Source organism: Catharus ustulatus, chromosome 3, assembly GCF_009819885.2.
Source record: "Catharus ustulatus isolate bCatUst1 chromosome 3, bCatUst1.pri.v2, whole genome shotgun sequence".
Lineage (NCBI taxonomy): Eukaryota > Metazoa > Chordata > Aves > Passeriformes > Turdidae > Catharus > Catharus ustulatus.
Window position 1 is genome coordinate 117,539,058 of NC_046223.1, and position 27,205 is coordinate 117,566,262.

At 43.2% G+C, this 27,205-nt stretch overlaps 1 protein-coding gene across 1 annotated transcript; it reads left to right on the plus strand.

Annotated features, from left to right (window-relative positions):
- The first annotated feature begins 311 nt into the window (after positions 1 to 311).
- On the plus strand, positions 312 to 27,205 carry RP1L1 (RP1 like 1). The gene is made up of 7 exons (XM_042779099.1): positions 312 to 950; positions 17,787 to 17,955; positions 19,860 to 21,196; positions 22,013 to 24,562; positions 24,785 to 25,721; positions 25,965 to 26,635; positions 26,762 to 27,205. The coding sequence occupies exons 1-7, from the start codon at positions 312 to 314 to the stop codon at positions 27,203 to 27,205; spliced, it is 6,747 nt and encodes a 2,248-aa protein (XP_042635033.1).

Here is a 27,205-nt window from a genome sequence, read left to right on the forward strand (position 1 = left end):
TGGGCTCTTCCCCCTGGCTGGAGCAACTCCCAATGGGATGCAGTAATTTTATCAGTGCCACAGTGGGACTCAATGGCCATGAGCAGAAAATGACTGGCTGGAGGAAGGATGGGTTGTGAAAAGATAAAGAACAATGCCCTGCCTGGTTTCAATGGATGGCCCATTAGCAGAATATCTCCCACAGAGATAAGGATCACTGCCCCACCTCATCTCAACAGATAGAATAGATACTTTTGGTCACATCCTGTATTGTAACCCAAGACACCCCACTCTGTGTTTTCCTTCTTTGCAGTTACCTTTAAGCAAGAGGGATGACTCAGGTGCCTGCTGACCACCTGTCAACCACCAGCTCCTACAACTATGAGCCGCCCCTCCCCTCCGTGGCTCGGGCCAGCACCCTCACCAAGGTCCCTCCAGCCAAAAAAATAACCTTCTTCAAGAGTGGAGACCCCCAGTTTGCAGGAGTCAAGATGGCCATCAACCAGCGCAGCTTCAAGAGCTTCAACGCGCTCATGGACGACCTCTCCCACCGGGTCCCGCTGCCCTTCGGGGTCAGGACCATCACCACCCCACGAGGAATACACTGCATCAGCGAGCTGGACCAGCTGGAGGATGGAGGCTGCTACCTGTGCTCCGACAAGAAGTTTGTGAAGCCCATCAGCATCACCTCTAGCGGGCACCGGCCGGCGCCACCGCGCAACAGCCGCCCCTCCAGCACCATGAGGAGAGCGGCGCAGGAGGGCAAGCTGGAAGATTATTCCACACCTTTCACTCACCACGGCCCCAGAATACCCAAGAAAATCACTCTGGTTAAGAATGGGGAAAGTGGATTTCGGCGCTCCATCATCCTGAACCGCAGAAACGCCCGGAGTTTCAAAACGCTCCTGGACGAGATCACGGAGATCCTGCAGTTCCCGGTGAAGAAGCTCTACACTGTGGATGGGAAGAAGGTAAATATCTAATTGTTCAAAAAGGAGCCATCACATTCCTTGTGATGCAAATCCTTTAGCTCATGGGTCCAAAAGTTTATCCACACTGCCTTAATCCTTCGAGCTGTGTCACATTAATCGTTTCCCCATTAATTACACAATAGTTTGATGTACAAGAATCTCGTTCAGCCACTCAAGAACTTCATGCCAAATATTGTTTGTGGTCAATAGGAGGTTTAATGTTTTGCAGTCAGTTTTCTAGTTACAGTGTTTCTCACCTTTTTTGGGAGGCATTTCCCAACAGAGGTTCTGCTTTTACACACCTGACCACTGGGAATTTAACAGAACAAGGTGGCACCTTGTGGTTGTGCAGTTCCCACAAAACAAGGATGTGGGATCCTCAACAGAGATCATGATAAGGTGATAAGATAACCAAATAATGCATAAAAAATTAAGGTTTGAGTGGGACCAAGAAACACTCTTGTTTTGATGAATTAGTGAATCTGCTGTGGGAAGAATTATTTTAATTGGAAATCCCAGCATTCTTCTGTTCCCAAAGGAATTTCCTGACAAACCTGAGATTCTCTTGACTTCTTCACCATCTCTTTTTAGCTAACTAACCTTTACCTCCATTTTTTTGAAGGGATCTCATGAGTTATCCTGACATGTCCCTGTCCCTGCAGTGAATTCCTATCTCCATTGCAATTTTCCCCACCTTTACAGGGCTGAGAACCAGCTCCTCAGTGGTAAAAACCCAACCACTTGTGGTGTCACTTTTTGAGCCAGGTGACTGAAATGACCTGGATTCAAATGGCACATTATCCAGGAGAGGAAAAAATGCAGGAATATTTTGCAATAAACTCATTTTCCCCTGGCACAGGGGGAGGAATGTGCAGTAGGAAGGAGAGAGAGAAGGGATAATTTAAGGTGTCTTTCCTGGTGGAAGCATTGTGTCTTATCACAGAGATTTCTGCTATTCCCACCAGCATGGAAAGAGTTTCCAAGCAAACCAAATCCTGCTGACAAGATATTTTATAATCTATGGATAACTGACTTATTTTGCCACTGATTTATTAATTTTTCAAGCCTTGGACTCCTGCTCAATCCAGATGGGCATAATAATCTTGTGAACTGATAGCAGTTTCCTTTTCTTCTGTTTTTGAGAATTTTCACTGATTTCTCTAAAGAAAAGTTTTGCCTTCTACTTCTTAGTGCAGTCTTAATGTTCCCCTTGTAATTCTTAAATTAATTCCCCACAATTTTGTTTCTAGTCATTATAAACACCAATATTTTAGGTGGGATATGTCCTAAAATGCACTTGATAAACACAGTATCTTCAACTCAGTGATCTTGGAGGTCTTTTCCAACTTTTCCATGTTTTTCATCAGCAGAAATGTGGATGTGGGTCAAACACCATCACTAAATCTCTCCAAGGATTCTTCAGATTCTATTGTTTTTAATATGAAAACTTTCACTACTGTTTTGTCAATAAGGAGTTGCTTTTCTATGCCTTAATAATTCTATTTTCACTCCTTTAATTCCTGTGCTGGATATCACAAGGGGTCCAACCTCAGCAACATCATCATCTTCCACATAATTAGGAGATATGTGATGATTAATACTTTTCCTAGGAATCTTTTAGAGTTTTTTGGTCATTATTAGTTTTAGTAATTTACCTCCAGCTTTCCGACTGTTCATTGCTGTTCATTTATTAACTGTTAGGGATTCCTGTTACTCTAGGCTTGGTGCAAAGCTTTTAAACCACAAAAAAATTCACTCTGTCTTGGATTTTCCAATCTTTTCCTTTCACATGGATTCTCTAAATCATCTCTGTTCTTCTTCTAAGTTTTTTGTCCTAGCTCAGCTTCAAGACCTCTGTTGTGTCTGAGTTTTCACCAGATATAACTGTTTCACTGAGGAATGAAAATAATGAATTTAACACACAATTTTGAGTTTTCCTGAAGTAACCTCCTTCCACTGGTGCTGGAGTTTAGTTTCAGCTGTTCATCTTATCTTTATACTTAAATTTGCATTTTCTGTTAAAGACAATGGGAAGAAGCTTCCATTCTTCCATGATCACTCAAAGGTATCTGGATGTTTCCTCTTTCTTGGGTGTTTCCTTTTTTCTTGCATTATTCTCTTTGAAGAATAATTCAAATTCTCTTTAAATAATTTTGCAAACTTCTTTCATCCCAATTATCTACGCAATTTTTTCCCCTCAAGACTTAGCACAGACATTTTTCTGGGAAAGAGGGCTGGGATTGAGTGGAATGTAACTTTTGATATTTATTCCCATATTTTGACAGATTAGCAGAATAATTCCTAAGCAATGCATCTCGACTGCTGATGGATTGACTTCATATTTGTCTGGCTCAAAGCAACAAAATTCACAGCATTTAATACCAAGTTCACAATGTCTCTTTTTCAGCCAGTTTTTCCTTGAATTCTTGAAAACCAAACACAAAAAAAGGGGAAAATCTCCTGTCCTACATGTTAATTAATCTTCCATCCATGGAAAAAGTGTTCATAGATCTCAGAGTGTTTGCTCTTCAATCTCCTTTTGTTTCTTCTACTACTGTAATTCTAAATCTAAATCTGAAATCTAAACTTAAATCCTAAAATGAGTTAAAGCACCTCCGTCCCAGTGGCTCTGTTTTGATCTGCTCCATTTTAATATTCTTACCATTCTGTTGAATAAATTCAGGACACTTCAAAATCACAAATTTTTATGTGACTATAAATTTAGACACTCATGGGAAGGCTTGTTTTGTGTTCCTTTCATGGAGTATTGATTTGAGAAAGCAGAGAAAAGTGATTTCTTCCTTTTGTAGTCTGCAAAATTTTCAAGTAAACCTTTAAGTTTAATTCAATCATAGCTCAAAGTTAAATCACAGAATCTGAGAATTTAAAATTTCCATTTGATTTCCACAGATGTACATCCAGTTTAGTTCTATTGGTATTTGCATATTTGCGTTTTCATTCTAACTCCTGAAACCTTGAGTGAGGTGGAACCAGTATTTTTAATCCTAAACACCAACCAGATTTCCTACTAGGAAATCCTAGTCCCACTGAAGAAAGTAAGTGTGTAAGCTCATTTCATAGCCCATTTTCCCAAATTAACCAAGATTTTTCTTGCCTAGAAATTTTATGACTGTGGGACTGGAGAAAAGTTTAATTCAGTTTTAGGTAAGCAAAATCAGTTGAGTTTTCAGCAAGAAAAGAAGTGTAAATCATAAAGTTTTTCTTTTTTCAGGTCAAGCCACTTGTTGGTTTTTTCCAGGTGATTAACTGGAAATAATTGGATTAACTGCTCAAATAGAGAAATTTGTTATTTAGGTTAACATTGACACGCAATTCACTGGCCAATGAAACTCTGTGCACATTTTTCCACTAAAATACAGACAATCCTGGATGCAATTCATTAATTCATCTAAATCTGATTGTCTTGGGAGGCATTTGGGATGGGGTCACATTTTGCCTGTTGGACACTCTTTATGAATTATGGAATTTAGGAAGACTGACTGAGACTAGTAAATTAAGCTAGGCCTAAGTTTTCATATACTATTTACAAAGTACTACAGATATTTAGATATTGGCAAACACAAATACAGGACTTTATATCCATTAACTGATGAGATTGTTGGAAATCGTGTATTCCCTAGTTTTTAATGAGAACATGAGTTCTACACTTAAAAAACCCCAGATGAGCAGGTATCTCAATAAAAAGAATAATTGTAGGTTATCTTCTCCATCAAATGACCTTTTGACTCCATTCTGGGAAGTTTTTATACCACGTAGTGGGTTTTCTTCCTCATGGTCTAAACCACAGGAATGCATTTCTGTTCAGATCCCCACCACTGGTCTCTGGAGAGGGGAGGATGTCTCTGGGGGCAAAGAGAGATCACAGAAAGGGCAGAAATCCTCCCAGGCTGTAAGAAATGACGTGTAGGATAATGAGGCAGCGACAGAGGATTTCCCTTACAAATGGCAATTTTCCAGGGCCCACCAGCTGAACAGTCATTAAGACTTTGTTAAGTCACAGGAACCCAGCACCATGACTGTGTCCAGGCACAGATGTCCTGATTTCTGAATCACTAGGCCTTCCTTTTACTGGCTGCTCTAAATTAAAACAAAAACCAAACCAAACTCTTCCTTAAAATCCAACGTTCCTCCTCGCACGGCGTTTGAAACCACGCTGCGAGGTGGCAAATAGTCTACATAGTTTATGGCTACTGGTAGCAATTACCAAGAGCAGCTCAAATGGGATTTATCAGCCCTCGAAAGAGTTTTCCAGGGGATGTGGCCAGTTTTATGTTTGTTGGAGCGAGGCCAAGGCTGAGATGTTTTTTTGTTTGGGCGCACTCAAGGCTGACCGTAAGTTGTTACATTTAATGAGTGAATCTGATCCGGTTTTGCTGTGTGGAAAGGTCGGGTGGAAGACCAGAAAGACTCGATTCTGCCTCAGATTCTGCAAGTGAGAACGTTGCAGGAGGAGCTCCGTGTGCCACCGAATTTCCTGGAGGGATCAGAGAATTGCCGTGCGCGTTAATCAGGGAGCGATCGCGAGTTAAGGAATGTTTCCCCAGGCACCGCCAACTGGAGACTGTAAAGGATTAGTTACTAGAAACTCCTTGGAGGAAGAACCCTCAGTTTTCTCCTGTGTTTTTGTGTGGAATTTGGCATGGGTTGGACCATTCTGGGGCAGATCAAGCCATCTTTGACCACATCCCAAAAGACAGAACGGCCCAAATGAAGTGACTCCTTTCCAGTCTCCACCAACCTGTAGGATAAGATCTTCAGCCCAAAGCAGCACAATGAGCCCTCACAGCTATTCCAGTAGCCAGGAGAGTATCAGGGCACAGACTCTGGCACCAATGGATAATCCCATTTTGTAGCACCCAAAATAGGGTCTAATTCCCACAGGGATGGTCACGTTCAAGCTGCTGCTTAGAAAAGCTCCCTGGCATGTGTTAACTCCCAGATCTGACCAGGAATTGCTTGGGGCAGTGCCAGTTGATCCAGGCTTTAAATGCTCTAAACACCACTCTAAGTGTGGTAGTGCTGTTCCAGTGCCCTGCATCCAGAATTGATTTAATTCAGCGGTAAAGACAGAACTTTTATTTTTAGATGTTATTAGCCAAGCTGGTGGCCTAACTATTATTACCAAGTAGTTCTTGATAATGACTGTATTTACAGTGACCTAGGGGTGCAAGGCCAGGAAACAGGCTTGTCTGACATATTTCCTGGCTCAGATTTACACATCCATAGAGCCATTCCTAGGACATCTGTAGGCTGCCCGCAGGCATCCTCTCGGCCACTCGTGTTTGGGCTCTCTACCAAGATCATCTGTCTTAATGACAGGTGTCATCAAGACCCTGGTGGAAGTGCAGGAGGACACATGGAGGCAGATAAGCTGGTTTAAAATGTGGTGTGTGTATAAACAGAGAGAGAAGAGAGGTGATAATTTGCCTCCGTGGGATCGTTGATTTTCTGGTTGCACATTGAGGTATTCACTGACACCCGGGTTCTGTGCTCAGGTATGAAGGATTGCAACCAATTCCAGCCCCTGATCGTTGTTATCAAGCGAGCTGTGCCACTTTTCCACCCACCACGTGTGTGACTCATGGTCTAAAAACAAACCACAGGTTTCAGGTTTGATATTCTCTGATTCCGTGCCAAAACCACAATGACTCCAACGAGATTTACACAAGCGATCTGTAAACCTCAGCAAAACTTTCCATGAACCTCATCCACAAGGAGATTCATATCCAGGTGTGTTTTGTGAACCTTTGAGATGCCCTGAGATCATCTGGCCAGGTGCCTTACAAGGTAGAGTTAAAGGGACCCCGTGTTTAGTGACTTTCTTATCTAACAAGCAGCAAATCTGATTCTTCCTTATCTAACATACACCAAATGCAGATGATTCCTTTAGCCTGAGGAGGTTTTGTTCTTTCAGTAATAATGGAACAAAGTGTAATTGCTTTCTAATCCTTTTGAATTTAATCCAGGGCAAAGATATTTCTAATCATGTTATTGAGTATATGTAACAGTCATGGAATCATGGAATATCCTGAGCTGGAAGGGACTCCCAAGGATCATGCAGCCCAACTCCTGGCCCTGCTCAGGATATCCCAAAAAATCTCACAACATGCCTGAAAGTGTTTTCCAAACCCTCCTGGAGTTCTGGCATCCTTGGTGGTATGCCCACTAATATTTCCTAATTTTTCCTAATAGGAATTTAGAAAATTCTACCACTCATTTAACTTGTATATATGGACTTCAATTATAGTTTCTGCCATGCTATGGATACTTCCTACAACTGTTTTTGGCATTTTTAGGTTCTCCCCAGAACAAACTATTCTGTTTTTAAATGCAACTGGTTTTGAAAAAATAAGGAATTGAATTTTTTACAGGTACAATTTTGTCACATTTAGGGTTTTTTTTTCCCATCTTAAACAAATTTTAGAAAGCACTTAGAGGAAAATTACTTCTATAGTTACCAACATATAGCAGCTTGGAACTCTGGAAAGGTTATAGACAGTTAAAGAAGAAACAAAACACCCCAGACTTATCAAATGCAGATTTGTCAATGCAACAGAGGGCACAAAAGTGCATAATAGTAATTTAAACTTGATATGAAAATCCTGTATGGGGGTGTTATTTATAAAAAAAATGTATTGAGCCAATAAAAACAGTTCTGTGTTAGTAACAGGTAAATTGCCAGAAAAAATCAGGGTTCATCAGAAAAAGTTGTTTTACAAAATATTTTATGAGAAATGTGAAGCTTTTCTTGTTGATGATTCTCTTTATAGTGCAGAAAAGGAGCACTAAATAAAAGTGGTCTTCAGGAGAGTTCAGATTTGTCACCAGGATCTCTCTATTTATTCATTTGCTGAGAGTACAAAAAATAGCAGAATTCCACCCTCTCCTGGAAAAACTGTGAATTTTCTGTAGGTACTTTCAGTAGAAATCACTTTTTCTTCAAAGAATTTTCAGAGGAAAGTCTGGCTTTTTTCATAGGGAAATTAGGTTTAACAGATGCAGACTTGGGAGTCTTTAGCCAGTAAAAGGAGAGGAGAATAGAGGATTTTTACGTTTGCATTGATTTTATTTTTCCTTTTGGACCTTGAACATGGAATTCTGCTGCAACTCTTAGCAAGTTCTGGAAGCAGAAGTAAAAACTTTCCCAATTTCATCCACCTTCTCATCCACCATGTAAATATTCTCAGTATGGAAGGAGTGAGTTTTGACAGCTTCTGGCCATGGGGAAAAGCTTGAACTCCCCAGTTGCATCCTTCCCACTGACTCAGCCACCAAAAGGCTGAGCACAAGAGCCAAATGTTTCACATTTTTCAAGGCACATCAATTTTTAAGCTAATCCTGCCCCAGGAGAGGATCAGGGCAGGCTCACGGGGTGGAGTGGGTGTCACTCTGACTCATCATTTTCAAAAGCTGATGTTGGATGGACCAGATTTAACAAACCCAATGCCAAGGGGGCAGGTGTGGGACTCTGCTTTCAGTCAGATGAAAAACATCAGCAGCAAAACTTTTCTAGAAAGGCCATCCTCTCTTCTCAGTAGAAATTTGCACCTTCAGCAGCAGTTTGCTCTTTCTCTGCCTGCTTCACAGCTTGAACAGTGTCAGACCTAATTTTGAGCTGACAGAGTGGGTGGAGAGAGAAAAAGCCACCAAAAATTGCATATAAGGCCAGGGCAATGTGGAGATCTCCCAAAAACAATCCAGCATTTTGTGAAGTCTCCCATAATCTTCATCAGGAGCCAGCTCATCCTGCACAGGGACAGGACTGGTGGCACCACTCACACAATCAAAACTTCCAAACTGAACCAGGCTAGAAATCACTTTTCTTCACCTGTTTCTTAAAAACATGTTTTCTCCATGCCTTTATTTTCCCAATCAATCCTCTTCACTTCCCCTTTTCCCTTTTCCCATGAACTGTTTCTCTTCTGCTGCTCTCCAAGTGATTTCCAGCAGCCATTGATTTTCTGATTGCAATATTTCTCTTGGAATGATGAAAGAGCTGTTCATCCAAAGGATTTTCAGGGCAAAACCCAGAATGGTTTTTTTAATGAGTGTGCAAAGTGTCACACACAGGGAAAAAGCATCCTTGAGTACTCCAGGAGCAGCTGCCAGCAGAGCAATAGCTGCTCTTTGCCTGTGCTTGACTGAGAAAGCAGAGCAGGACATTTTTGCATTTTTCCTCTCTTTCACATGTTTTACTTGGCTCATTGAGTGCTTCCAAAACTCCCATTTTTTTCATGCACCTTTACACTGTGGGCAAACCTGAAAGCTGGGCAGATCAGGTCTGTTAAAATCTAGAAGATGCTGATGTTTGGAGAAATGCTGGAACAGCAAATTATCTTACATTGCTGCATTTCAGTGGAGCACTGCATTTGTCCATATTCTCATTAAATAAGCATAAAGTGAAGGTGGCAGCTTGTAATTTGTGTTTAACAAACCACCTGCTCTGACAAGAGCCTTGGACACTGGAATCAGTCCTGATTTAAGCATCTTTCTTTGCTAAAAGAAGGTTTTGGGATGAGCCTTCCAGTACCTGAAGGGAGCCTGCAAGAAAGATGGAGAGAGACTGGACAAGGACATGGAGTGACAGGAAAAGGCTTCAGACTGCCAGAGGGCAGGGATGGATGGGATTTTGGGAAGGAATTCCTGGGTTTGAGGGTGAGGAGGCCCTGGCACAGAGAAGCTGTGGCTGCCCCTGGATCCCTGGAAGTGTCCAAGGTTGGACAGGGCTTGGAACAACCTGGGATGGTGGAAGGTGTCCCTGCCCATGGTATGATGAACTGGATGATCCTTGAAGCCCCTTCCCTCCCAAACCATTCCATGATTCTGTGTGGTTCTGGGGACCTGATATTTAATTTAGTTTAAGAATCCATGTGAGTTTTGATTTGGGAGATGCAGGGATGCTGTGTGCTCTGCTCTGGATGATAATTTGGATGCTGCCATTTCCAGATGATTGGATCCATTTCCATGCAGTATTTCCTCAAAGTTCAGTATCACCTCTTGCTCTGTGTTCATCCTGATGACAGGGAAGAGCCTCCTGACCCCTGCTAGAGAAAGGGAGAACAAATCATGCACTTCCTGATCTCTTCCTCCTCCTTTTCTTCCACTGCTTTGCTAATTTGTATGTGGGCATGGAGAGGCAACACCCCATGATTCACCTTCTGACCACAGATTACCCAGCCACTCCCCAGAACCACTCTCTAATTCCTCCGGTGCAAACTTTGGGGAAGGGAAGGGCAAACGGGTTCTTTGCATGAATAAAATGCAAAATTCATTATGGTTAAACCACCACGTATCAGTTCAGAGCCTGGATGCCTCCGGGTTGGATGGGGCACAACCACAAAACAACAGGGCTGTTCACACTCCAAGGAGGTGTAAATGGGAGTGGAAGGAAAAAAAAGGAGCAGATGGAAGAGATCTAGGAAAGGATAGACCATGGATTCAGCCATTTACCTGCTCTTCAGTGGGTCTGTTTCCAGTTTTTCCTGTTTCTCCCATCCATCTCTGCACTCCTCTGGAAGGTTGATTTGTTCATAGATTTGTCCTCTGAACCATGCCTTGCATCTCCACATTCTAAATCTCAGATGTTTTTGGCTGGCTGGCAAATCAGAGGCAGAGCAAGGGTGTCTCCTTCACTCTTCATCAGAAACTGGTGTCTGTGTTCAGAGCAGGGCTGAGAGGTTTTTCTTCCTCTGGGAAGAGCCAGAGGGTGGCATGTTCTCCACAACAACCTCTGCTCCTCTATTTTAAAGTGTAACAGTGGTGGGAGTTTTGCACCACTTCATTAATTAGTGGTTTGTTTTCGTCTCTTCTGCTTTCACTCGTAGCTAGGATTAAAAAATGCACAAAGGAAATGGATTTTCTCGTGTTCAGGCTTGGTTGTTTATTAAATCTTATCTAAAGTTTAGCAGCACTTCTAGCCACCTGCTAGAAGTGAGCAAAATGGAGTGAGATCCAGCTACTGATCTCTTAAAGCTAAACAGTCCAATAGAGAAATAACACCTCTATTATTTATAGTTTTATCCCAATAACCAAACTCCTGTGACCCTCAGTGTGACACTGACTATCCAAACAGAAACTACTGCCTGAAATCAAGAAGAAGAAGGAAGATGAGCACCAAAAGAGACACCACCCAAAATCCTCCATCTTGTCCCATACCCATTACTATACTATAAAAAACTCAATTTAAAACCCTTCACCATGTGAAATCACACACTTCTATTTAACTACACACCCATGATTTTAACTCCATCACCCAAATTTGGAAGCTTTCTCCAAAGTCTCAGGTCAAAAGCAGTGATCTCCAGGGGGTCAGTGCCAGAAAGCACAGAAAGCTCAAAATTCCCAGTTTTCTGGGATCCAACATTAGAGGTGTTATGTTTGCCTTGCTTCTGTAGAGGTATTGATGACATTTTATTATTAATTGTGTTGCAGTAGCACCTAGAGGTCCTTGCTGAGATCACAGCAGTTGGTGGGTCCTGTACAGCAAAATTCATGGAGACAATCTATGGATAGCAGCCAGACTGGGAGAAAAGGGGTATTTCAGAAGAGAGGATGTGTTTTCATTTACACCTCACCTTCCCAGTGGAGCTTAATGTCTGTAAAACATTTTTATTGGAAAGAATATCAGGGTATTTTTAACCAATCTATAAATGCCATGTCCCAGGGCAGGGAATTTTGCTGGGGGATAATGAATCATAAATTATAGAATGGTTTGAGTTGGAAGGAACCTTAAAAATCATCTTGTTCCATGCCATGGACGAGGACACCTTCACTGAACTGAGACTCATCCAGCCTGGGCCCTTGCCCAGAATTTCACTTACAGTATCCATAATCCTCTTGGATCCAGAGTCTGTGGAGGTCACCATGTTTCTCTCCCTCTATTATGGTGGGACTTGGATCAGGTTTTACCATAAGATTGAGAAACTCAATTTAATTTTCAGGTATTACGCAATAAAAAATTTAATGGGAGTCTATTCCAGCCCACCAAGTGCCAACTGCTAGAGACTGATCCCATGAATTTTGGTGGATTCTTGTTTCTGATATTCCACAGCCTTGACTGTGACTGAGTTACATCAAGGGAACTCCAAAAAAATGGATCTTGAGTGGTCCAAAGGAACTCTTTGCTAACCCATCAAACATCTTTATCATAAAACTTTTTTTTTCTCTTCCATTTTATTCCTAATTCTTCACTTATGGATATAAATATTCTTGAAGTTCCCATGTTTTGGGACTCAGCTTGCCAATGAAGATACCTCATTTTCTAACTTTATGAATGTGGTTGACAAGTCCCACTGAGATTTCCAGTCTCATATTTATATTTTATCCTGTCAGCCACCCTCAGGCACATCTTGGATACTCTAGAACATCTGAAATTGTTCTGTGAATCTGCATTTAGACAACTGCATTGAGATTATTGACTCTGTCATCAGTGAGAGTCAGGCATGTCCAAGGGGGGTTGTTGACCTGGATCAGGTGAAATTAACTGTCCTCCAAAAATATTGGCTGCTCTGCACCAAGAAACCTTGATTGTAAATGATGAGTTACAATCCTGGGTGATGAATTAATGGAGAAATATGAGAGCAGGGCATTCTCTTCTCCATCACATCTCCTTCAGGTGATCACCGGATTTTAAGGATTTACAGTCCATTTCCTTTGGGTTTATTTTAGCTAAATTGTGGTGGGATTTAATTCTGTTTTCTCTGAATATTCTAGCATGACTGCTCAGGAATCTTGCCATGGCAGCCTGAGGGAAGTGGGGAATTGTTTACCAGAAGAATCTAAGGTTTTACTATTGCTTTAAACTACAGAATCATCATAGAAATGATCAAGGTTGGACAAGACCTTGACAATGATGATCAACCTCCAGATGAAACAATCCCCCTTCAGTGGCATTCAATTTTCTCCACTGTCTGTGAGAGCTAAGCAGATAAGAACATTCACCTTCTTGTCTTTAAATTCCACCCCACTTTTTCTTAACTGATGTCTCCATGAAAATAACATCCACTTCTACAATAAAACACAGAATCACATTATCACTGAGTTTGGAAAAGACTTCTGGAGATCATCTCATCAAACCTTCCTTTTCCTCCATATGTAGGAATTCACACTGTTCTCTGCAAGGTCATTTCCACCTCTTACCTAATCTGAACAGCAATCCAACATCAGATTATTCTCTGAATTTAATCCCATCTAATATTTCATCTCTTTCTCTGGGGCTCACAGGGTTCTGAAATAGGAATAACTGCTGTGTCTGCTTTTCACCATGGTCTTACTGCCACAGTGTGTAATATTCTCTCTCTCCAAGTTTCTGTCTGATGTCCAGTTCCTTCTCCCAGCATGAAAATCTGTGACAGAAATTGCATGGAAAATACAGTTGCTCAAGTCATAAAACCTCTTTGGTGGTTGTTGTGTCCAAGACAAAGAACTGGATCACTTCTCTTGCACAATAGCAAAAAAAAAAAAAAAAAAAGAAAAAAAAAAGAGGCTGGAGACTCTGGGAATCTTCACCTGGAGAAGAAAACCTTCCAGGGAGAGCTCAGAGCCCCTTCCAGTGTCTAAAGGGGCTCCAGGAGAGCTGGAGAGGGACTGGGGACAAGGGATGGAGGGACAGGACACAGGGAATGGCTTCACTGCCAGAGGGCAGGGATGGATGGGATATTGGGAAGGAATTGTTCCTTGGGAGGGTGGGGAAGGTGCCCAGAGAAGCTGTGGCTGTCCCTGGATCCCTGGAAGTGTCCAAGGTCAGGTTGGATGGGGCTTGGAGCAACCTGGGATGGTGGAAGGTGTCCCTGCCATGGCAGGGGTGGTACTGGATGATCTTTAAAGTCCCTTCCAACCCAAACCATTCCATGATGTTGATGGAAAGAAATCTCCCAGTTTTCCTCATTTCCCAGCTGTAGGCAATGCGATGCAGGCTCCAGAGAAGCCAGGGGAGATCCCACCACTGCTCGAAATGGGGCCAATATTTCACTCAGCACATCCAGGAGCAACAGTGGACACTGGAACACCTGCAGGGTCAGGATCTGACCCCTTTATAAAATATAAACAGTTTTTATAAATAGTTTTTACATATTCCTTAAAATGAAGGAAAGCTGAGAAGAACCACGTGGGCCTCACCAGGGCACACCGAGGGAGCTGAGAGTTGCTGAGCACACAAGAAGGGATGTGCTGCTCAGGGATTACCCAGCACAAGTAAAAGATGTGCTGTGGATGGCCCTGGAAACAGATGTTCTCTGCACAGTGTGTTCAGAGGATGGGATTCCTGCAGCAGTGTGGCAAGGCTCTGCATGGAGCAGATGGAATGAACTGTTATCCCAGCCCTGAAACAGTGCATGAACGTGAGAAATGGGATTTGTTTAACCCTCAGAAAACATCCAAACTACCAAAATGCTTTTAACAATGAAGCAATGCAAAGATTAACCTCTGGAATTGTTAATTCAAACAGATTAATCTTGCAAGACATCAGGAAGAAAATCTACATTATAGGCACAAACACAGCTAATTGCTGCTGATGTCAGAAATGCCCCATACTACAAATACAGACTATTTTAAGTGACATAACTCAAGTGTATTCCATATAAAAGAATGTATAAATTCCCTAACTCAGCTGGCTCAGCTCCATGGATCCCTGACTCTGTCATTGGCACCATCTATTTTCTGCACACACACTGCAGCAGTGATGAGTGTGATTGAAATATCTACACCCAGACATGGGACCACGTGAGAAAATGTGGGCAAAATATAGCTTTCACTGAAAAAAATGTCCTTTGCAAATAGGAACAGTTCCTAAACTTAGTGGGGCTTGAAAGACAGATTCTTTTACTTTAGGGACAGAACACATTTCATGTCTATTTTTTTTTTCTCTCCCTCTTTTTCCTTTTCTCTTTCTTCTTCTTTATCCTCAATTTTTTTCTACTTATATGAATCAGTGGAAAAGATCTCATCAAAGCAATAAAAATAAAAATAAAAATAAAAATAAAAATAAAAATTAAAAAAAAGGTAAAAATAAAAATAAAAATAAAAATAGAAAAGAACAGGTCAAAAAAGAACAGAAACATAAAGAAGGAAATTAAATATACAGATGGCAAAAACATATTCAAAATATTTGTTTTATTAAATTCTAGGATTTCTATAAACTTTTAAAGTGAGCTATGAGGATGTTTTCATTAGGATAATATAAAGATGTTTTCTTTAGGAATAGATGGACCAGAGGTGGAGTGAACAGAGGCAAACTGAGATTTGTGAGCTGTTTTTCTGTTTCGTGGTACCCAATACATGAATTTGGCAGTTTTGCTGCTTTGCAGAATTTAATGAAAGTTTCAGTGAGAAAAGCTCTCTTATTTTGGGTTTCATAGCAAACAGGATGGGCCTAAAACACAAGCATTGTTACAACATAAACAGAAAATTAAAAATAATGGGAAGACAGAGGGATTTTTGATGTATTCCCACTAAAAAGTTGATTCCATATGTTTTATTGTAAGAAATGTTTTCAGAAGTGATTAACTGGATCTAGAATGTGCTTCCATTTATCTCTGCCTTGCTCTTTCACCCTCCACACATTTATCTTCTTATTTGCACCAGATCCAGCACCCATCCCTTAGTGCCTCCCACAGTCCTGGTGGGACAACTTGGAAAATCCCAAAAGCATTTCACGAACTGAAATGAATGAAACTTGGGCTCTGATGGGCCCTGGTTCTTCATTAAACCCCAAGAGCATTTCACAAACTGAAATTAATGAAACTTGGGCTCTGATGGACCCTGGTTCTTAATTTTTTGGCTGTGACAATATCTAGATGCCAAGGTCTTTCCTTCACATGCTGTTATTTCAGGCACATGTGACAATTGCAGAACTGTCACCACTGCTCCTCTGAGATTCCTTATCTTGGTTCTCATTTAGGGGATGATGACCAAGTGACAGGGTGAGGTCAGGGTGCATCTTGCACCACTGCTGGCTTGGTAACCCTCTGGTTGAGATCTTCCCCATGCTCTAGAGATGTTCTCCCTGATGTAGGAAGGGACATCCCACTTTGTGGAGATGCACAAAGCTGCCAGAAATTGGCCACTCCAAAGTCCTCTCAGACAGCAAGACATTCTTCTTCTTTTGGAAGACATCAAGTATTTCACCTGAGAGCTCAACTTCATCCTTTCAAATGAGAGGTTGCAGAAACAAGATGGAAGATGGGTCCAGGATCTGTCTGCTCAGTGCTTCCCACAGGACTGATTCCTGCTCTTTGAGAGGGACAAATGGATTTGGGTAAAAGCTGGATGGGGCTCTGAGAAACCTGATTCAGCTGAAGACGTCCCTCCTCATTGCAGGGGGTTGGACTGGATGCCATTTAAAAATTCCCTTCCAACTCACACTGTTCTAGGATTGTACAGTTCCATGAGAAGTGACTCGTGGAGGGCTTGGTGTGTGATCCAGGAACAGCTCATGTGGTGAGGGTGAAGGGTGCAAACCTGAGTTCTTGTGGAGGAACAAAATTCCTTCACAGGCTGGGGAAAACATCCCTCATTGTCCAGCACTGAGGCAGTTCTTGGGGTTATAACTGAGGCAGTATTTGAGGGAATTTTAGGGGAAGTCACAATTCTTGTCGCTCTTCCTGAGCAAGAAAGGATCAACTAAGGGACAAAATGAAATGTAGCATTTTTCAGGTGATAAAAGCTGCCCCATACAGGAATTAAAATACTTTGAAGGTTATAATTATTTGTAAGGAAATCTGAAAAACCTCCAGTTCCACCCTCTTCTTCACTACCACATGGAATATGCCCAAATATTTTCCAGAATATGTGAAATCATTTATAAAACATAATAAATGGGATATATTCTCCCTTAGGCAATCTCTCCCAGCCCTTCCCTATCTTAGGAAATCTGATCAAAACATAGCAGAGCTTCTCTTTCAATGGAGGAATTCTCCAACAGGCTCTGGTAGACCCCAAAGTTCTCCAGAACATTTATTTTATTGAATCACAGAATATCCTGAGCTGGAAAGGACCTACAAGGACCATCAAGTCCAGCTCCTGGCCCTGCACAGGAAAACCCCAGAAACATTGCATGCCTGAGCCAATTATCCAAATGCTCTGTTATTTCAGTGACAACTCATTGTCAGTTGATTCCAGGCCTGGAAGGGTAAGAGCTGAAATGAGGGATGTGGGACTTCAGGTTGCCCTTTAAAAATACTGTTTATTGCATCCAGATGATACAGCAATTTATGGGTCGTGGGTAACAAGAGCCCAGCCCACAGCTTTTTCAGCCACAGTTTGTTTGAAGACAACTCTAGTTTTGATTATAATGCATTATATATTTTTTATTGCAAAGCATCTTAAAACATGACAACAAATTAGTACTTTTACTATTACCTATAGCCTATCATAACTACTAACATTACCATATTCATATTACTATTTTCCAATCACAAAATGTAAGTACATTATAGTTTAAACTAGAAGTTGTTTTTCAGGTTTTTTTGGAGTAAAAAATGTTGAATTTGTTTTTTACTTGCAGCATGGCATTTTTGTTAAGCTCCAAAAATCTTTTTGCTTGGGAAAAACATATTTTGTCTAAAGTAGATTTATCCTTTACTGTAAGTCATAAAAACCCCTTTCAACTCACTACTCACTTATTCTTTACCTTTTTATTATCCAGTAAAACTGGCTCAGCAATTCTTTTTCGCTACATCAGAACTTGCTATCATTTTTATTCCTTCTTCAGATGCTACATTGAAAAACCTTTCTGTTACACATACATATCCGTGAGACCTTTCTGTCCAACCCTTATCCTTCCCAAATGGAAGAACCAAACTCGTGTTCCCTTTGCAGATCGACAGCATGCAGGCCCTGCTCCACTGCCCCAACGTGCTGGTGTGCGTGGGCCGGGAGCCCTTCAAACCTGTATCCACGGAGAATCTGAGGAAACACTCGGTGGAGAAGCTGCCCAACCTGCCTCCCCGCTCCAACAATGGCAACAATGTCAACGAGAACAATGAAAGTAAGAAAACCTCGGGGCCGCGTCGCGCGCGGTCGTAGCCGGGCCTGCGTCCCACAGCATGGGGATTGCAGGCCCCTATTGTGCTGCTCCAAAGTACAGATTTCATGTGGAAAATGCACTTCCCTCTCCCTGCCTCCCAGGCCTTTCCATCCTCCCCTTCTTTTGCTCTGGTTTCCTTCTAGGATTTCCTCCCTACAACCCTTAGGCTTTCTTTTACGTGCTCCCCATGTCTGGCTGACTTCCCTTCCTCTTTCATATCTCTGGGTCTCCTTTTCCTTCCAGAACTCCCTCCTTTCCTGTGTCTGTCCACCCAGATCCCTGAGATTTCCCACAAATTCTCTATCCCCTCGTTGTCTGTCCTATCATGCCTTCCCTCCTGCGTTTTCCTACACCAGGACCAGAGGATGCTCTGGTTCTGCCAGCAGGAGACTCAGTTTCTCCTGCAGGTTACAGCTGGCATTTTGGGAACAAAGTGTGTTATTATGGAAAGATGATGTTCAGGAAGGAGTATGTCACAGATTATTCAGGATTATATTTCTTTGACATCCCATCATGAGTTATCTAAGGTCACAGGTAATTAAACTGGCCACCTCTGTAGCTTGAGAAAAGAAACTTCCCGATTCCAAAGGGCAATTAATCTCACCTGTATTAAGGATTAATTGTGGGATGAAATTAAGTGTACCCCAGAGGCGTGTCTGTTTCTCTCCACTGTCAGTACCAGGAGCTTGGAAAGATTCATTTGTGTGTTGCCAACAAGTTGTAGAAACTCAAGGACAGAGGCATCCTACCCTCATTGTCCAAGACATAAAAAATTGGAGGGAAACATGGGAATAAACTGGAGCTTTGCCCATCAGAGACTGAGCAAATCCATCAGTTCAATCATTAGGATGGTTAGGGAAGAGTTATTTAATGTGATTTTGATGTGCTCCTGTTCAGCACTTCCTTCCTTCAGCACTCCAATCAGCTGCATATCCATATGCCCATGGAGGCACAGGATTGCCTGGATATATGGACAAGGAAATTTTGGACAAACATACATTTGAAACAAGACAGATTAATATCTTGCAAGACAGCCTGATAGAAATATATTCTGCTTGAAGTGAAGTGACCTAAAAAAACTATGCAAATCACTGCATGGGTCATAAAGTTGTTCTTCCAATTGCAATTCCTAAATTCCCTTATTCTCACTGATTTCTTTTACAACTCCCACCATTTATCTTTGTAATCATCACCAGCTTATAATTCCTTTTCTATTTGTTCTTTATGTTTTAATAAGAATTATAATTATTCTTAGTGGCACATCCCTGCAGGAACAGAGTGTTGCTCAGGTCTACATGGCCACACATTTCCTGGAATATGAGTGGAGAAGTAGATGATGCACAATAAATGTGTGACCAGCTAAGGAAGAGGGTCACTTCTCCCTGTATTTTTCCCTGGTTAAATAAGAAGAATTAAAACTTGCACAGTTAAATAAAGGAATATTTGCTACGTGATAAAATGCCCAAACTCAGAGAGTAAATTTCTCTATATGTGTATATATATATTTTGAATTTTTTTTTAATTTTACTTCCTGACATGCACGTAATAAAAAAAAGTGTTTATGTTTCAATTTATTTTTTAAAGTTAAGGTGTAGAAGATTTTATTAATTATTGAATTGATTATTAATTCAAAACTTAACATTTAACAAGGAAGTTGGACTAGATTATCTCCAGAGGTCCCTTCCAACCTTAACTATTCTATGATTAATGGACATCACTTAGTCAAAGACAAATTTTCAAATTATGTAAATTGTTATTGGTTTCGCTTTAATGGAATGACATTAGGATTCACTAGTTTGAGGGTTTGACTTACGTATTTTCTGTCATCTTTATGTGAGTTAACATCTTTGTTTTCTTCACCCCAGTGAACTTTGGACTGAAAGCCAAAAAAAGCGTTATCCATCCACGGTCAGCATCCAGCAACAGGTCGATGAGATTTTCCTTGTCATCAGAAAAGTCATACCCCAATGGCCTCGCAGCCTCTCCAGACAACGGGGCACCCTTCTCCAATAGCTGCTCTCACCCAAAAGCTGGGGACCTGGTCCAGTCCTTGGTCAACGATGACATCGAGAAGCGGGTCCATGTGAACAAGGACGGGAGTTTGTCCGTGGAGATGAAGGTTCGCTTCCGTTTGCTCAACGATGAGACTCTGCAGTGGTCCACCCAGATCAAAAAGTCCAACCTGATGAACCAGCTGCCTTGTGGAGAGTCAGGAGTGGAGGACAGCGAAGTAGATCCCCTACAGAAAATGAACCCAGAAGCCAGCTCTGAGGCAGATGATTCCTTATATCCCTGTGATATCGATTCCTACATGTCCAAACTTGAGGAATCAGAATGTGACGAGGCCCACTGTCACAGCTGTGGAAAGAAACACCAGGACTATGACATTTGGAAGAACCCCATGCACATGTCCCAGAGGGAAGAGCCCAGCGTGCGAAGCACCTGGCACACGCGGTCGTCGTGTTCCAGCACATCTTCCCGGAGGAGAGTAGTCCACAAAAAAATGACATCCGTGGATAGCATCCACACCACATCCAGTGAGGAATTCTCTGAGCACATTGTGCGAGAGTCCTCGTCCTACTCAGAGACTATAAAGAACAGGGTGGGGTATCGATCCGTTAAAAAGTGTATGTGCCGAAGTGATTTATCTACTGGTGCTTCCAACGGAGAAGAACAGCAGGAAAACACTCGGACAAGCACAGGAAACAGCCAGAGGCCTTCATCCTTGGGCTTGATGTCACATTCAAGCTGTGAAAACAACCTGGATACTCAAGACAGCCCTGAAGACCAGGAGATCACCAAAATCATTTCACAAAATGAGGATGCAAATTGTTTCGAAGCTTCCTCTGTGAAGTGCTTGAAGGATGACCCAGAAGAGGTTGAAAGCAGCAGAGTTGGGAGCGTCATGTCCAGGTCATCCCTGCAGTCCAGGCAGAGCAAGAAGAACGTGTGTGAGGAAACCAGCAGCGTGGGCAGGAGCATGTCTTCCTCAAGCCTTCAGAAGGCAAATCAGGGAGACAACAGCCAGTGCTCCACCCCTGCCAACAGCGTGCACAGCAAGTCCAGTAACTGCACCACGCCAAAAGAAAAGACTGAGCAGGGTGACCTCTCTGATGACAACCCAGTGGTGTCCTCTTTCTCCAGCGAGTCCTGCCCCAAGAAAGAGGCTGAAGCAGAGCAGGAAGAAAGTGAAGTCAATGAAGTCAGCTCAGTGTCAGAAAAAACAAAGCCAAGCCAATCAATCAGGGCTGATAGCAGTGAAGGGGAACGATGCTCTACGCAAGGCACCCACCGTTCCAAGGCTAGTGACATAAACAGCAAGAGGAGTGACAGTGATGAAAACGTTCCATGTAGTGTCTCTTGCTCTTCCAGAGGCACCAAAAAGAGCAAACGTAGCCACATTCATTTGGATGCACGGTCTGAAATGTCTGTATCTTCACTTGGATCCACTCAGAATAAAAAGAATTCCCTGCATGCAGATAATGGGAGATCAGGCAGCAGGGCATCAATTTACTCCAAAAGCTCATGTGAAACCAAGAAAAAATCTGCTGGAGATGCCATGTCTCATAAGTCAGGATCTCTTCACTCAAACTTTTCATCTACCAGTGAGGTAGAGGCAACTGCAGGTCCTGCTGAGGTGAATAGCTCAAAAAGCACTGCCAATGGCTACAGTGAATCCTCAAAAAGCTCAAAGAAGAGAAACCATAAGGAAGGAAGCAGCAAGCCATCATCCCTCTGCTCTAGTTTTTCAAGTCCTAATGGAAAATCTGGAGAAGTTCATGCCAAGATTAGTTCAGAACCATCCTCTTCAAAACACGGAAGCATGAGTGAGAGTGTATGTTCAAAAGTTGACCATCCAGCTGAGGATGGGATCAGGAATGGAAAACCTACAAGCAGCTCATCAAGAGTCTCTTCAAAGTCAGAAATACAAGATAAATGCTTGTTGACACAGATATCCCAGGAAACTGATGATAGGTGTTCACAATCGAACATGTCTCTATCTTCAAAATCAAAACAGACAAAATCAAAAAATCTTCGTGTGAAGGTGTCGAACTCCAGCCGGGCATCAGTGTCAGAGACTATGTCAGTGTGCAGTCTGCAGTGCCCTGTCCCACCAAAAGGGAAGCCAAAGAGGAAAAATATCCGTTCAACCATGTTGAAGAATTCCTCCATCAGCAGCATTGGCACCGAGTCTGTGCTGACCGCAGGAAAAGAGCAGAAAGAAATTCTGGATTCCTCCAAAGCAACTTCCTATGGCTCTAAATCCACTGCAACCAAAGAAAATCAGAATAATAAAGAGACTGATGATTCTTGCAACAAAAAACCAGAGGAAGAGGTAGAAGACACAGGCATTCAGGAGGAAGGAGGTGATTTAATGCCATCAGCTCTACCAAATGCATCTCCAGAAGAAGTTGTGCAAGAATGGCTCAGGAAAATCCCTTCGGAAACATTGCTTATGAAATATGAAATGGAGGATGACGGAGAAGAGGAACACGCAGAGTCGACCACCGAGGTATCACACTGTACAAATGTCGAGGAAGCCCCAGAGGAGGAAAAAGCTGAGGAAAAGAACGAGGAGGAGGCTGAAAAGGATGAAGCAAAGGATGAAGCAAAGGATGAAGTGGAAGAAGAGAAAGCAGAAGACACGCCTATTATTGAAGAGGTTGAAGAATGTGGGAACCAGGAAGAAATCTCTGAGGTTGCACCTGAAGCTGCCAAAGCTGAGCAGGCAGAATGCAACCAGTCAGTTACATCCAGCCAAAATAACAAGAGAGACCTGCCAACCTCTGTCCAGACATCTGTCCAGATCATGAAGGCCTTGCTCAGTTCAAAGCACGAGACCAAATTTGACCGATCAAACAGTTTGCCTGAAGTGTCCCCCACAATGGGGAGAAAACTGAGTAATTCCACCAACATTCTGATTACTTGTCTTGCCAGCCTCCAACTCCTTGATGAAGAGTCAGAGGATCCATCAGATAAATCAAAACATTTGAATAAGTCAAGGTACACGGAGCTGCTAAATATTTTTCAAGCTCTATGGTTTGGGTGCACCCCGGAAAGGGACGGCCCAAGTTCAGGCCAAGAGGCAAGCGAGCTGGCAAAGCCAGTGTCTGGGTCTAAAGTCCCAAAATCCATGGGTCACGCCTTCACTCCCATGTCCTCCTCTGGGGTTGATGTTTGCAGTGGCTCTGGTGGCTCAGAAGAGTGCACAGCTGGTGCCACGTTGGTGGCACAGAAGACCTTGGAATGCAAACCAGCCGAGGAAATGGAAAACACAGAGACTGGCACGGAAGTGACTGAGGTTGAGGAGCAAAGTAAAGCGGAAGAGCAGCCATCCCGCCCTTCCACAGCCTGCTCAGAGGCAAAAGGTGAGGAAAAAGCAGAGTCTGCTAAAGAGGAGGAAGAAGAGAATAAGGAGGCTCAAGGCAGTATCTGTGAGGATGGTCAGGAGGAAGGGGGAGAAAATGAAAAGGAAGAAGAAAACAAATTAGCTGAAGCTGCAGAACAGGAAGAAGCTGAGACTGTGAATGATGAAGTCCCACAAGAACACCCTGAAGAAGAAGCTGATCATCCAGAGACAACTGGAGATGCCAATGTTGGTGATGCTGATGTCGGGACGGAGCTGAAAGAGGAGTTGCAAGAGCAGCCCCAAGAAGAGTCACCAAATGACCCCAAAGTCGATACATCCACCAGTGTGGGCACATCCCTTGTCCAGCAACACTCCATGGATCCAGACCCAACCTGGGTCCTGAGACTACTCAAGAAAATCGAGAAGGAGTTCATGGCTCACTATGTCAATGCCATGAACGAGTTTAAAGTCAGGTGGAACCTGCAGGACAACCAGCAGATGGATGCAATGATACTGGAGCTGAAGGAGGAAGTGAGTAAAAGGATACAGAAGAGCATAGAGAAGGAGTTGAGGAAGATCAAAAGCAGGGCTGGGAAGAGGATGCCGAGACCTCCAGAGGAGCCACCCACACGCGAGTCCAAACTCCAAACTGAGCAGAGGAGGTGGCGACTGCAAACGATGCATAAAAAGTCTCTCTTTGGGGACAAGAATGGCAACCAGGTGAAGCTGGAGGAGACGACAGACTTGTCATTCGATGTAGATAATGACTTTGATCTTAGTGCAGCTTTGGAGGACAGCATTAGCAAACAATCCAGTGAGGAGGAATATTGCCCATGTGACACCTGTGTGAGGAAAAAACTGGCTTCCAGGCCAGCCAGGGCTCCTGTGGTGGCCACCAATGCCCCAGTCATGAAAGACTTTGATTTGCAGAAAATCCTGAGGCTGAAAAAAGATGACAATGAAGAAGCCATTGTTGCAGAAGCAGCCCAGGACACCAAAATGCTTCCCAACGGTTCTGTGGAGGAAGGGGCAGAAAATGAGGAGAAGGATGAGGGGCAGCCTCAGACAGGTGAAACAGAAGCAGAGGATGATGAAGGAAAAGAGTCTGAATTAAATGAAGATGATGGCACAACGTTGACGGGAGATGGAGAAGAACCTGAACTAACAGAGAATCAAAACTCTGAGTTGGAGGATGAGGCCAAAACTGAAGAAACGAAAGCAGAAGCAGAAGAAGAAACAAAAGAAGGAGAAGAAGAAGCAAAGGAGGAGGAGGAAGAGAAAGAGGAAGAAGAAATGGCTAATGCTGAAGGTGAGGAGGAAGAGAAAGAGGAGGAGGGTGAAACTAAAGAAGAGGATGAGGAAGTAAAAGATGAAGGAGCAGAGGAAACTAAGGAGGAAGAGGAACTAAATGAGGAGGAAGAGAAGGAAGCAGAAGAAGAGGGAGTGAAGGAGGAGGAAGAAACAAAGGAGGAGGATGGGAAGGAAGAAGAGGAAGAAGCAAAGGAAGAAGAAGAAGGGGCAGAGGAAGAGGAAGGGAAGGAAGAAGCAGAAGAGGAGGAGGAAGAAGAAGTGAAAGAGGAGGAGGAGGAGGAGGAGGAAGAAGCAAAAGAGGAGGAGGAGGAAGCAAAAGAGGAGGAGGAGGAAGCAAAAGAGGAGGAGGAGGAGGAAGAAGTGAAGGGGGAGGAGGAGGAGGAAGAAGCAAAAGAAGGGGAGGAAGAAGTAGAAGAGGAGGAAGAAGAAGCCAAAGAGGAGGAGGAAGAAGCCAAAGAGGAAGAGGAAGAAGGTAAAGAAGAGGAGGAGGAAGGGAAGGAGGAAGAGGAAGAAGCCAAAGAGGAGGAGGAGGAAGAAGCCAAAGAGGAGGAAGAGGAAGAAGCCAAAGAGGAGGAGGAAGAAGCCAAAGAGGAGGAAGAAACAAAAGAGGAAGAGGAGGAAGAAACAAAGGAGGAGGAAGAAGTGAAAGAGGAAGAGGAAGAAGAGAAGGAGGAAGAGGAAGAAGCCAAAGAGGAGGAAGAGGAAGGGGAGGAGGAAGAAGCCAAAGAGGAGGAGGAAGAAGCCAAAGAGGAGGAGGAAGAGGAGGAAGAAGCCAAAGAAGAGGAGGAAGGGAAGGAGGAAGAAGAGGAAGCCAAAGAGGAGGAGGAAGAGGAAGAAGCCAAAGAGGAGGAGGAAGAAGAAGAGAAAGAGGAGGAAGAAGCCAAAGAGGAGGAGGAAGGGAAGGAGGAAGAGGAAGAAGCAAAAGAGGAGGAGGAAGAAGAAGAGAAAGAGGAAGAGGAGGAAGAAGCCAAAGAGGAGGAAGAAGGGAAGGAGGAAGAGGAAGAAGTAAAAGAAGATGAGGAGGAAGGGGAGGAGGAAGAAGCAAAAGAAGAGGAAGATGTGAAAGGCGAGGAAGCAGAAGAGGAGGAAGAGCAAAAAGAGGAAGAAGAAACAAAAGAGGAGGAAGGGGAGGAGGAAGAGGAAGAAGGAGCAAAGGAAGATGAGGAAGCAAAGGAAGATGAGGGTCAAACAAAAGAGGAGCAGGAAGTGGCAGAGGAAGAAAATCCGGAAGAGGAAGAAGAAGCAGAAGAAGAGGGAGAAAAAGAAGAGGAAGAAACAAAGGAGGAAGAGGAGGAGGAGGGGGGAAAAGGGGAAGAGGAAGAACAAGAAGATCAAAATGAAGAGCAAGAAGACGAAGAAGAGTCCAAAGGTGAAGATGAAGGTGAAAATGAAGCTGTAGAAACAGAGGAGCCAGAGGATGAGGAAGTTTTGGCTGATGATGAGGCAGAGACATCAGAATGCAGAGGAGATGCTGAGGGGTCTGGAACTGAGAACAATCCTGAAGAAGATGCTGCTGAAGGAAATGAAGAAGCTGAGCAAAATGAAGCTGAGGCAGAAGATGCAAAACCAGAGTCAGGAGATGAGGCTGAGGAGAAAAACAGTGAAGGCAGTGAGAAACCTGATGAGAATGGTGAGGAACCCACCGGTGATGACCCTGACAAGGCACATGAAAAACATGAAGACCAAGGCAACAACAAAGTGTCTGAGAAAGCCTCAAAGACCAAAGGCAAGAGAATCAGCAAAAGGTTAGAGTCTCTGAAAAAATCCACAGCCTTTTCTTGTTACTCTTCTGTTGGAAACTTCTCACAGCAATCCCAGAAGGGATCTGATGACGAAGAGGAAAGAGCAGATGAAGATGAAGGAGTAGTTGAAGAGGAAAAAGCAGATGAAGGAGTAGTTGAAGAGGAAGGAATAGTTGAAGAGGAAACAGCAGCTGAAGAGGAAGCAGCAGCTGAAGAGGAAGCAGTGGCAGAAGAGGAAGTAGCAGCAGAAGAGGAAGCAGCAGCTGAAGAGGAAGCAGCAGCAGAAGAGGAAGCAGCAGTTGAAGAGGAAGCAGCAGCTGAAGAGGAAGCAGTAGGTGAGGAGGAAGCAGGAGCTGAAGAGGAGGCAGTAGGTGAGGAGGAAGCAGGAGCTAAAGAGGAAGCAGGAGTTGAAGAGGAGGCAGTAGGTGAGGAGGAAGCGGGAGCTGAAGAGGAAGCAGTAGGTGAGGAGGAAGCAGGAGCTGAAGAGGAAGCAGCAGTTGAAGAGGAAGCAGTGGCTGAAGAGGAAGCAGGAGCTGAAGAGGAATGCAAAGGTGATGATAACCCCACTAGCGACCACCCCAATGGAGAGGTTCGAAGTGATGAGAGCTCCAAACCCTCCCAGATGTATCCTGACAGTGAGGAAGAAGAGGAGGACAAAGAATCCTCGAGTTCTGACCCTGTGGGAGATGAGGAGCAGCCAGCTGGTGAAGGTGCAGATCCAAAGGAGGCAGAGAACACCGAGGAAGTTCAGGCTTCTAAAAAGAAAGAAAACTCCGATGAGATTGACCAGGATGACCTGGACTTCTAG

Bases quoted from the DNA above. Each gene is read 5' to 3' on its own strand.
- RP1L1 (XM_042779099.1), top strand. From the start codon at position 312: ATGACTCAGGTGCCTGCTGACCACCTGTCAACCACCAGCTCCTACAAC. The intron at 951-17,786 runs GTAAATATCTAA...TTCCCTTTGCAG, and splicing joins ACACTGTGGATGGGAAGAAG to ATCGACAGCATGCAGGCCCT. The intron at 25,722-25,964 runs GCGAGGAAGCAG...AGGGGGGAAAAG, and splicing joins AGAAGAGGAAGATGTGAAAG to GGGAAGAGGAAGAACAAGAA.